Source organism: Gastrolobium bilobum, unplaced genomic scaffold, assembly GCF_033153095.1.
Source record: "Gastrolobium bilobum isolate Gb01-03AN ecotype WA unplaced genomic scaffold, APGP_CSIRO_Gbil_v1 utg58003, whole genome shotgun sequence".
NCBI classification, from domain to species: Eukaryota; Viridiplantae; Streptophyta; class Magnoliopsida; order Fabales; family Fabaceae; genus Gastrolobium; species Gastrolobium bilobum.
The window spans coordinates 51,878-64,700 of NW_026898890.1; the positions used below are offsets into that span (position 1 = coordinate 51,878).

Consider the following 12,823-nt stretch of genomic DNA (forward strand, 5'->3'; position numbering starts at 1 on the left):
CCATCAGCTCTATGGCATATCAGTTAGACCTTCTTGAAGGGTGAAAAATTCACCCCACATTCCATGTTTCATTACTTGAGCCATGGTTTGGTCCTAGCTCCACCAAGTCGTTATATGTTCCCAAGCTATCAGTTGATAACAGACCGGTGCAGGTACCAATTGCTATTCTTTCCTCACGAACGATGTCAATTCGAGGTCAGCAGCAAAGGGAGTTTCTAATACAGTGGTCTGAGGCCCCACCAAAGGATGCATATTGGGAACAAGAATAGTACCTGCATAGTGCATATCCAGAGATGAACCTTAAGGACAAGGTTGTTGTTGAAGAGGGGGCATATGTTACACAAAAGAATACAGACAGCAGTGAGCCAACTAAAATAGTCAGGGAAAGAGTTCCTTCATCAAAGCTTAAGGATTGTTATTGCTGAGGATACATGTAAGGTGTTTGAGAGTTTGGTGACATGTGTAATGTGTTTGAGAAGTTTTGTAGTTAGAGTAGTGTACATGTGACAAAGGGGCCTGTAGGTTAGCTAGTTAGAGTCAATATATCAAGATATATTGAAACATTGTTTTGACTTATTCATGTAAGAAATCCTTTGTTAATTGAAATGAAATATTGTTTCTCTTTGCTACTCAGATAGGAAATGTATCAGTTTCACTGTTATTTTCTCTCTTCTTTTTACAATGGGGTTCACTCACTCTTATGTGAGTATGGTAGAGAAAATTTTTCTAGAGCAAAAGCAGAAATATTTTCCCATAATTTAATCTTATCATCGAACTGTTTTGTGCTAAATTTTGTTTTCGGACGCTAGAATATTCCAACTATGTTTTCTCACAATTTAGTTAAACATAAAACTTTTATTCAATTCATTAATCGAATGGTGATAAAATGCAGTACATGTTATTAACCATATAAAGGTGGATTAATAATGATAAAGGAAGAGAGAGAAAAATATAGGAATAAGTAATTACAAAATCATTACTAATGTTATTAAACTCGACCCGGTTATTGACTCGGTCGAGGTACTGGATCACTGAGTCACTGGTTCAATCGCATGACACGATAAATATATATAAATCTATAATTTATATTAAAAAATTATAAATATACTCAAATACCAATATAAAAAAATACTAATTTTAAATATTCTAATATTAAAAATAATAATCACACATCATTGTCCAACAAAAGATCAAACAAACATATAATGCTTGAGATACTGGTGCTTCAAGTTCAGTAGACAACATCTCTAATTACAAATCAAATCAAAATTTCCTGCATATTGCATAACCAAGATAATATTAATGTTATGCCCTATGTAAGTTAATAAGCATCCAATCACTCAAATATTTCAAAAGAAAACAAATCATTTGTGTGTGAGAGTGAAAAATAAAAAGGTAAGAACAAACCAGTTTTTTTTTTAAGAACCGGGTTGGGTCACAGTTGAACCAACTGGGTCACCAGTACTTTCCACCAAAATCGGTAAGGTTTCATCGATTCACACCAGTTTTAATGCTTGACTGATTTGTTGTTTCACCCGAATCGATTATATAAATTTTTTTAGTTCTGAATCAACCCTATCGGGCCAGGCCGAGATTCTTAACACTAATTATTATCATTAATTCTTTTTTATATGATTAGAATTTTTTGACATGAAATAATCATATTAACTAAATGAAAGGATGCATATGGTTGTACACCAAACAAGAGAAACAAAGGCGTTTGAGATATTGCGCATGCATCGCGTCACATATTATGTCAGGACTTAGGAGTCCAAGACTTAAAATTTTAATTTTAAATGCCGAAAATGGAACCCGGTGGCGGTGACTATACAAGTCAAATGTCAAATATTGTGCATACATCACGTCACATATTATGTCAGGACTCAGAAGGGCAAGATTTAAAATTTTAAATGCCGGAAAAAGGAACACATGCAGTGAAAGAAACCTGAAGGGATCTTCCTCGTATCCGCGGCCACGGTGGATTAAAAAAAAATTGTGTTTCAATGCTGTTTTGAAACAATGTATCATAGTAATGTCATATGCAGAAGTGCTGTACGTTCCACCTTATTTTTATTATTCACTTCCCTCTTTAAATTTATCCTCTCTGCAATTTTTTCTATGTAGAGTTCTATTTTAAATAAGTATTCGTTAACTTATTTATTTAATTTATTTTGTTGTATTATTTAAATAATAGGATCGTAATTATTATAATTAGGTTTAGGTATCGTAAGATAGTAAATAATATAGTGACATTAAATTAGGTATTTACTTAATATTTTGGGTTAATAATTTACTTATATTACGTTATTTAATTATGTTATTGATTAGGGTTTAGTGATTTATATAAATAAAATATTAATATAAAAATTACTAGAAACCACAATATTCAGGATTGAAGAAGGAGAAAATAAATTGAGAATATGTAAAATTGTGAATAAAATAAGAAAAAAAAATATTAAATTTTTTTCCCTAGATTTCGCTATGGCTCATAAGGAAGTAATCTTTTTTTCTGAGGATTTTTAAACCTCTTTTATAAATTCAAAGAGACTCGTGTTTCTTTTGGTCTCGGAGACAAATCCAAGGTCCATTATATGGGGTCAAATTTTCTTTGAGAAGGTGGAGGAGACTTGCATTGTCTTTGTCTCTAAGTATTTTCTTCTTGATCTTCATCCTTGTCACTAGTGTCTCCAGAGTGCATCCAACAATCTCACACTCACGATCACATATGTTAAAATCAACATCTCATATGAAACGACCATTGATACGATTAGTATAAATAAGAGATCTATCTGGAAGGATTCCATGTATGTGAAACTGTTCTTTTGTGAAGGATATGGAGAAATCAAAAAATTGAAGGAGTTGAGCTGCTTGTAGCTTCACCATGTTTTTTAAGGGACATTGACCATATTGCCACTCCTTTAATAAAAATTTACCTGATTGCCACTTCTGAAAAAAAATTTGCCAAAATGCCACGCCTGAATCTCGCTGGTCTGACAAGCGGGAATGGACTGGACACGTGTCAGCGTCTGAATGGTGAACCATTCTCGCTGAGCTGCCCAGTTAGAATGACAGAATGCTGACACATGGCAAAAGTACAGACATCCAGAGAATGCCTGTGCTTTTGCCACGTGTCAGCATTCTGTCATTCTAGCTGAGCAGCCCAGCGAGAATGGTTGACCATTCAGACGCTGACACGTGTCCAGTCCAGTCCCGCTTATCAGACCAGCGGGATTCAGGCGTGGCATTTTGGCAATTTTTTTTTCAGAAGTGGCAATCAGGTAAAATTTTGCCTAAAAAGTGGCAATATGGTCATTGTCCCGTTTTTTAAAGATGATGTCGTGTCAGAATGTCATGTCGTGTCGTGTCATGTTTCGTGTCAATGTCGATGCAACGTAGAAGCTCATCACCTGTGCATATAATATCATTGGGAGTAGATCATCTCATGTGGAAAAGTGGGATCATGTGGCCATGTTTTTTTATCACAACTACTCTTTCAAAAATTATATACTTTTCTCTTTCTTATCTCATTATGAATGAGTGGTTGTGATCAAAAAACATGACCACATGACCAGATTAGCATTCTCAATTTCCTTGTACGGAAAGAAGTCCGACAGAAGCTTACGCATTGAAACTTTGAAAATAGAGAAAATAATTACTAAGAGAGGGGATGTAACAAAAAAAAAAAATACTAAGAGAGGGGACACGACAATTATTCAAATAAGATTAATTCTCTGTTCAACGGAATGCCAAATTATTATTATTTTTTTAAAGAGGCGGAGTATATATAATAACCTACTTTGCACTATCTTCTGTATAAAGAGTTGACACGGATTCGCCGAGAAGTTCCAGAAGACTGGCAACGTGTGCAGAAAACTAAAAACAAGCAGACAAGAAAATAATTTAAAAAAATGTTTTATGTTGGTAATTGCTCTATATAAGGACATCGTTTTGAGTGTCCATAATATATAAACAAAGAACTTTTGCATTCCATACATATATAGCTTTTCCGTCTTCTCCTCTTTGTCCAAAAACTAGCTCGCAGGAAAAAATTTCCGATGGCCGCTGCAGAAGCCAAAATTCTTTTCATCGGAGGCACCGGTTTTATTGGAAAGTTCATCGTGGAAGCAAGCGTCAAGGCTAACCACCCCACTTACCTCCTCGTTCGAGAGTCTTCTCTTTTCAACCCAGCAAAAGCACCCATCGTTCAAAAATTCAAGAGCCTCGGCGTCAAACTAGTTTTGGTACGTTAAATTACCTTATGCTTATTATGGGAACAATTAATGTTTAGGAATTTATTTAATGGTAGTTTTTGATGATGTTCATCTTATATATATATATATATATACAGGGAGATATAAATGATCATGAGAGTTTGGTTAAGGCAATAAAGCATGTGGATTTAGTTATCTCTACTGTGAGTTACATGCACTTACCTGTTCAACTTAAGATCATTTCTGCTATTAAAGAAGCAGGAAACGTTAAGGTACATTCAAAGTTACTATTGTTGAAGCGCTTAACTCGATGATTGAATATTTTTCACGACAGACTGTCCACTGATTATATAATTTGAAGAAATTATAACTTGTTTTGATAACTATTTTGTTTACAGAGGTTCTTTCCTTCTGAGTTTGGAAATGATGTGGATCATGCTCACGGAGTAGATGGAGCAACCGATTTGTTTGATGTTAAGGCCCAAATTCGCCGAACCATTGAGGCTGAAGGAATTCCTTATACCTATGTGGTGGCCAATTTCTTTATTGGACACTTTCTACCCAATTGGTCAGATCTTAGAGCCATAGTTGCCCCGTTAGATATAGCAATTGTCCTTGGGGATGGAAACCCCAAAGGTAAAAATATAGTTTTGCACAAAAACAATATAAATTTACATATCACACATCTTAATTCCTAAATCCTAATAACTAACATTTCATTGTTTAACAGCTGTTTTTAATAAGGAAGAGGATGTTGCTACTTATACCATCAAAGCAGTTGATGATCCAAGAACCTTGAACAAAATTCTCTACATTAGACCACCCGCAAATACCTTGTCATCTAATGACCTCGTATCTCTATGGGACAAGAAGATTGGTAAGACTCTTGAAAGAGTCTATATTCCAGAGGAGCAAGTTTTGAAGATAATTCAAGGTTAGGGAGTGATAATTATTGTAAATATTCAAGTTGAAAATTTTATCTTGTTAGTTATTAACAATTTTAATATGAATGTTTCTTCCAGTTTCACAAATTAAGTTCTTGGGAAACTTGAAATTCTGAGCTTAGGACTTCTAAATATGTGGCTATATATGCTAACAGTTGCAAGTTGTTTTCTGTTCTTGCAGAGTCCTCATTTCCAATGAATATGGCCTTGTCAATTTGTCACGCTGCCTATGTGAAGGGAGATCACACTAACTATGAAATTGAGCCCTCATTTGGAGTAGAAGCTTCGAAACTCTATCCCGATGTCAAATACACCACTGTGGATGAGTTCATCGAGAAAAATGCTGCTTGCACACCATTTTACTTACACCAATTTATATCCGTTAAAGATATTCAACGTTTTGATTAAAAATGTGTGGTTTGATTAATAAACTAGTAAAGGATTACTAGTTTGTTAAAAAACAATATGAATTAACACAAAAAATTGTATTATCATTAACTAGTATAAAAATGATATGCACAAATATTATTAATCAGTCTGAAAAATAATCTCTTGGATAATATTGTGTACAAAAATTGTCCTTCTCCTCACTCTCGCGTTGTACGAGAGTGGTATTCTTTTATTGTAAGACTTCATTGTCCAAATAAAACAACCGTGGATGTAGCGGTGTGTAGTGATGTTCTGAAATCATATATGAATAAAGCTTTTCTAATTTTGTTACATTTCAAATGAAGCCCCATTTATGGGACCCAGCAATATTTTTTTGTGGGCTGCCCATCATGTTCGTTGAGCAATTAACATGAGCCTTTGTAAAATGAGTTTTGAGCATCTAAAATGAGAAAACTTGGTAACTTAGATGAACACTAGTAAGAACATGTTTTAAAAATGGTAGCTTGAATCTTAAAAATGGTACCTTTTTGGATTAATTTATGAAAAATGAGCTTCTGGACAAATATTGCTGTTCTGAGACAAATATCTAGATATGAACAGTAGAATATTCGGATATTGCCCAATATCCATATATGAATAGTGCAATATCCGGATATTGCGACAATAGCGAACCTGTTTTAGTAAAAACTCGATATCTCGAGTTATAGATCTCCAAATTGAATGAGGTTTGGACATATGTGAAGCTAACACATAGGCTATAACTATGTAAAATTTTGTAACTATTGGATATGTATATTGATCGTAGTTTGAGTGTGATGTCATGACTTGGCTGTTGGAAATTCAATTTGCAGCAGTCACTTTGCGAAAGACATAACTGAAGTTATACAACACTAATTGAGACATATAATATGTCGTTGAAAATCTTGAGATGTCTCGTTTAACATATTAAAATCTTAAAAATTTTCGTAAAGAAATGCAACACCAGTATCAAAAACAGTAAACAAGGTTTAATGTCGTATTCATAAATAAAGTTAATTTCTTTGAACTGTTCTTCAAGGAAATAGTTTATAGACTCTACTATGCTTGTAAGTAATATTTTAAGGTTATGGTACATTAGAAAGTTGACTTTGATTCTCCCACCTTAAGTTAGTGTCCATATGTAAAGAATGACTACGTAAAAGACAATATTGAAATGAACATCTAAAATGTAACACCCTGTGTATACCCGGTTTATTAACATGTCATCGTATTAGGCTTCACTAATTTAAAATGCAGAATAACTTTTTCTTTTAAAACATTCAATTATGACGCCATTAATAATTACCGAGTTGATTACTTAAATCACTTTATAAAAACATTGCCTGTATGTGAATTGCAAATAAACATCTACTTGCACTGAATAACCTCATATCATAAATAAGTGTGTATCTAAAATCACGGAACTACAACACGTATTCCGGACTATAATCCTGATAATTATTACGACTCAAGTCCAACTGAACAAAACAGAGTCAACGTGGCATGGACAATCCCCATGCTCACCAAATAAGGCAACAAAGTCCAACAGAGTCTCACAACAAATAAAATGATAATAAAGAAATAAACATGTCAGCATTCAAGCATATTATCATAAACAGCATATTATCATAAACAGCATATATCTAACTCAACTCCAGCCTCCTGCCGCCCGAGGTCTCAACCCCCGAGTTACCTGAACCTGAAAATGTGCCCCAAACGTGGGGTGAGATCTCTAAACAGAAATCTCAGTAAGACAAGGGGTCCTCAAGATCATTCCACCCCAAGCTCACTTACATGTGCAATATAAGTTCAAAAGCATTTATAACAATATAAGTTCCAAAATTAGTGCAATGCAGCATATAATCATGTCATGTGTGTCAAAATAGTCTACTGGCCAGATAAATGCAGGATGTACGTATGTCTACAACCCACAATAAAACACTCCCATGTTGTACCTGCCCACAAGATCACGTTCCCGTCTAGGCGAAACATCACATACATATCATAAGGCATTTGCACTTAACAGCTCAAAAGCATTTCAATAAATCAATACATGAAAAACACATCATGCATATAAATCATTCCCCCATGGGGTATGGTGGAACCAACAATGGCTAAACCGAGGACACGAAAGCTTACCTCATAAGCTAACCGTTCCAATCAAGAGTCCACACAAGCACAACGTCCAGAAACAACACTCTCACAGTCTGTTTATACCAACAATAATATCAACAACCATGATCTACAAGTATACGACTGAAAGACAGCGTGTCCCTTAAACGTTTCATGTTTTTAGGCTTCTCACAGAGCCATAAGTCCTTAATCACTTTGATTCTGACTTAGTTAATTAATTACAGAGGTTCACTTAACCAATTATGGGTCCACAACCCCATAATACAGTTCTGTCATAACAGAACTGACACTGCCTCAAAATTCCCAGAATATCCGGATATTTGTCGGGGACATATCCGGATATCCATATCCGGATATCAATATCCAGATATCACAGACCCCATATCCGGATATCAAAATTCGGATATCATATCCGAATTTTTCGCGACAGAATGCAGTTCTGCATTTTCGCGAAGATATCATTCAAAGGTTCAACTTTTACAATAAAAATACGTTCAAGAATGTATCTTTAAACCCTTTTAGGTTAGTTATCACATTGGTTACTTGATTATCTAATTAAACATGTAAAGACTCAACTTTTAACATGGAAAACTCATGATCAAGGTTGGTGAAGATTACCCAAGGTTCAAAATAGAACAAGGCACCTCTTGGAGCTCACCAATCCACTCCAAAGGTTCTGACTTTGAAGGTGCACGAAATTGGCACACCACAATGGTTCTTTCTTCCCAAAGGTAGCTTCTTGAAGCTCAAATTATCAAGGCGATGGCTCCCACAACCCCACTCAGTAACACAACCCTCAAAATCCCACCAACACAGAGGCTACACTCAGAATGATGGCACTCTCCCACTCACAATGCAAGCTCTCAATCACACAAGTGTTTAGGTGAAGATTCAATGGAAGAAATGGCCCCTTGGCTCCCACTATGAAGAAGAGAAGGCAATGGAACAGTGTATGGAAGATGGTTGATGGTCCTCAAGAGTTGAGGCCCATTAAGTGTAAATTGTTCCACAAAACCCATGTTTTGGTTATAAATCACTCCCTTCAACCTTCTTCTTTCCATATAGAGCAACTGTTTTGAATAGTGGACCAGAGCAATACCGAAAGTGGGAGTTAAGGTAGACCTGGAGCAAATTTAACATTATCTTTTTCACATATGACTATTGGGATAGTTTGCTTTGTTCAGGACACCTAAGGCCCATCAGAAGGAACCACAAAATGAAGAGAGAAGAATGAGTGTTGCGCAGAAAGAAAAAAAAAAGCCTGTTGTAGTACAACAGCAGTCAAAGGAAGCAATGGGAAGCCGCCACGTCAGCCACATCAGAGAAGGTGGAGGTGCTACCTCTGCTACAGTACGAAAGCAAAGAAGCTGAGCAATCAAAAGCCGCCACGTCAGCTGCAGCAGAAGGAGTGGAGGTGCCTCCCTGAATCCGATACTCCCACTCACAAAGGGAGCCAAAAGCAAGGGGGACCACTTCCATTTAAGGCCAAGCTGGCAAAAAGCAAGGATACCATTGGAGAGGATTTCTATTCGGAGCTGAGCTGGCAAGAAGCAAAGCTACCATTGGAGAGGATTTAAACAAAGCACGACCCTTGATGAAAGGAACAATGAAGATCAAATGAAGAACCCTATAAAAGGAACAAGCAATCCTCAAAAAGGAAATCATCAGCGCCCATCCTAGGACTCGTCATCTCTTTGTTTTCTTTTTGTAAAAATGCTCACTATGAGCTAACTTCCTCTAAGTAGGTGAGGGTTCCATAGAAGTAATCCCTTTTGTCTCAGGATAACTTTGTAAGGAACACATATTTTATAAATGAATTTTGAGTTGCTCTTTGGTTTAATTTATTGATTTTGTGAAACCCTTTGGGCTGGCAACCTCATCCCGGGACCACTCGGTTGATGAAACACTGACAAGGGCGTGTGGAGCATTCTCAAGATCCTGGTGTAGTTTAGCCTGAAGAAAGGAGGGAGAAACACTTGGAATGGGGAGCACTGCCATGTGAATCCATGCTCTTTTGAGAAGGCAGCATGGTTTCCTTGCATGTAACTCCAAGTACTATGGAGTAACATGGAGAGTAAGGCCTTACCCTCTGCTTACCTAGAGTAAAACAAGGGAAGGAGAAAAATCCACTTGTAAAATATGCTACCAAGCAGGGTTAACCAAAGGGATGAAAACATGGAACCCGTAACACCTACTTGACTTTTTCTGAAATTAATCTTAACTCAAACTTCTATCACAACCTTTTCCTCACGATAACTGAACTGTGTTTTACTAGCTGATGCTCTTACTTTCATTTCGTTGACTGCTCTTGAAGTTACTTAAATTGATGCCTTCTTATTCGATGACCGTGCTAAGTCATTCACTGCTCTCATCTGGTTCAGAATGGTTAACATTGTTTAACTAGCTGCCCAGAGATTGCTCTTTGTGAAGCTTAGCTGAGAATAGTACTTTCTTTTATTGCTCTATTTTACAAATTAAGTTTCCTTTAGCGCTTCTTACTTCACAACTGCTCCCTGAGGACGATAAATCTGGGGCTACAATACCCTATATTGCTTGACATGTACGCTTGCGTATAGTTGAAGAGGGTTGCTCTTAGTCAGAGTAGATTGCTCCTGTTGGCATTCCTGATTATTACTCTGCACTCTTGCTCTCTGAAAAGATATTCCTGAGCAGCTCTCGATTCGACCAAGCAATTGGCGCCGTTGCCGGGGATCATTTGGCAAGAAAGGGCATTTTTAAGGAAACATTTTTGTTGTTTAATTGCAGTCTTTTTGTTTTGATAGACCTCCTCCATTTGTATGATCACAGAACCTACAAAACTTGGACTAGAAATAGTACTTTTTGATCCAGAACCCGAGAGAACCTTCAGAAATAGAAGAAGAGTTCAAAGGTTGAGAAACATTACAATGGCGGAGGTTGTAAACAATGATAACAATGGAAATCATAATCATGAGCCTGAACAAGGACCGAACGAAGGAAGAGGGCCATCATTGAATGATATGGCTGCTCCCTTCAGAAATGGTCCAGAACGAGGCTATGTCCCCCCTCCTTTGAATATCCCGAACTTTGAAATGAAACCTGCAATGTTCCAAATGATTATGAACGCTGGTCAGTTCCATGGACTACCCATGGAAGACCCTCACAGTCATTTGGACAATTTCACTGAGATAGTTGATAATTTCAAAGTTCATGGTATTTCGGAAGAAAACATGCGGATGCGGCTTTTTCTATTTTCCTTAGCTGGAAAAGCCAAAGAATGGAGGAGAACATTGCCCCCAAACTCCATCACCAGTTGGGAGCAATTGGCGGAACAGTTTGTTACCCGATTTTTCTCCCAAGCAAAACAAGCTCAAGTGAGGGCTGATATAGCTTCCTTTCAAATGTATGATGGAGAAAGTCTGTATGAAGCGTAGGAACGCTTTAAAGAGTTGATACGAATTTGCCCGAATCATGGAGTTTCTGATTGAGGCATCATTCACACGTTTTATCATGGCTTAACCCCACCATTGAAAGCAACTGTTGATGCAGCTGCAGGGGGAGATCTTTTGGATTTTACTTATCCAGAAACCTACCAGTTGTTGGAAAAACTTTCAAAAAAACATATTTCATGGCCTTCCACACGACACAGTGCTCCTAAGAAAGCAGGAGTTCTTGAGCTAAGCTCAGCTGATGCTCTTTCAGCACAAATGGCTTCGCTCCATAACACTATAAAAAACTGGAAGCCCATGGAACAGAAAAAACCAATTGAGCAACTTCTCTTGACTCAATCAAGTCAGAGTTGCCCCACATGTGGAGGTCCTCATGAATATGAGCACTGTAACAATCCAGCTGCTGTGTGCTATGCAGGAGGGTATGACAACAACAACAGGAGCAATGACAACTATCATGGGAACAATAACCGAGGCTGGGGGAATCAGAATAATGCTGGAGGTAGTGGAGGAAACTACCAGAACCGACCCCCGTATCCCAGGCAGAACCAACAAAACTGGGATAAGGGTGAAGGGAAGTCCCAATCCTTTGAGACTTCTATCAAGGAGTACATGAATCAGAACAGCGCAGCCATGCGAAACCTAGAAACCCAAATTGGTCAGCTGGCTGGAGCACTCAAACAGAGGCAACCAGGGACACTCCCTAGTGACACAGAAAAGCCGTCTCAGGATAACCAGGAGCATTGTAATGCTATAAGCCTACGAGATGGAAAGACTTTACCACCCCCAGATTTAGTGGCACGACCTCGAAAGCGCGAACCAGCAAAACAGCCCATAGGAAAGGAAGTTGAAGAAGTCACTGACCCTTCACACCTTGAAGCTCAGACAGGACCAGAAGAGAAGGTCCAGAGCAATGAGTCTGCTGAAATCAAACCGGATGACGCAACACCTGTAGCAGACCTTGGAGCAACAAAAGTCAGTGAACCAGTTTCAGTTCCAACTTATGTTCCCCCATGCAAGAGAAGGAGTGAACCGATTGAGCCTCCTTTTCCACAGAGGTTGAAAAAGCAACACGAGGATAAGCAGTTTAGCCAGTTTCTTGACTTGATGAAACAACTTCACATAAACATTCCTCTAGTAGAAGCTCTGGAGCAAATGCCTTCGTATGCAAAATTTATGAAGGACATTTTGTCAAAAAGAAGAAAGATCGAAGAGTTTGAGACCGTAGCCCTCACTCAACAATCGTGCAAGTACCTGACTAAAATTCCTCCCAAACTAAAGGATCCTGGTATATTCACCATCCCGTGTACCGTTGGGAAGAACTATCTTGGTCGGGCACTTTGTGATCTGGGCTCAAGTGTAAATCTAATGCCAGCTTCCATCTTCAAGCAGCTTGACATAGGAGCAGCAAGACCAACCACAGTCACTCTTCAACTTGCAGACCGATCTATAGCCAAGCCAGAAGGAAAAATTGAGAATGTCCTTGTCCAAGTAGACAAGTTCATTCTACCAGCTGACTTCATCATCTTAGATTTTGAAGCAGATCAAGAAGTTCCAATAATTCTGGGCAGACCATTCCTGGCTACCGGTGATGCTATCATAAATGTCAGAAAGGGTGAACTTTCTATGAGTGTAAACGGAGAAGAAGTGAAGTTTAATGTCATGAAAGCAATAAAGTTTGATGAAGATAACACTGAGG

At 37.7% G+C, this 12,823-nt stretch overlaps 1 protein-coding gene and 1 non-coding gene across 2 annotated transcripts; one reads left to right on the forward strand and one right to left on the reverse strand.

Moving 5' to 3' along the window:
- The first annotated feature begins 4,055 nt into the window (after nt 1-4,055).
- On the forward strand, nt 4,056-5,563 carry LOC133285102 (phenylcoumaran benzylic ether reductase Pyrc5-like). The gene is made up of 5 exons (XM_061482277.1): nt 4,056-4,241; nt 4,349-4,483; nt 4,610-4,847; nt 4,942-5,145; nt 5,337-5,563. The coding sequence occupies exons 1-5, from the start codon at nt 4,056-4,058 to the stop codon at nt 5,561-5,563; spliced, it is 990 nt and encodes a 329-aa protein (XP_061338261.1).
- Nucleotides 5,564-11,041: 5,478 nt separating this feature from the next.
- On the reverse strand, nt 11,042-11,153 carry LOC133285103 (small nucleolar RNA R71). The gene has a single exon (XR_009747969.1). It is a non-coding gene; the product is annotated as a small nucleolar RNA R71 (small nucleolar RNA).
- Nucleotides 11,154-12,823: the final 1,670 nt, after the last annotated feature.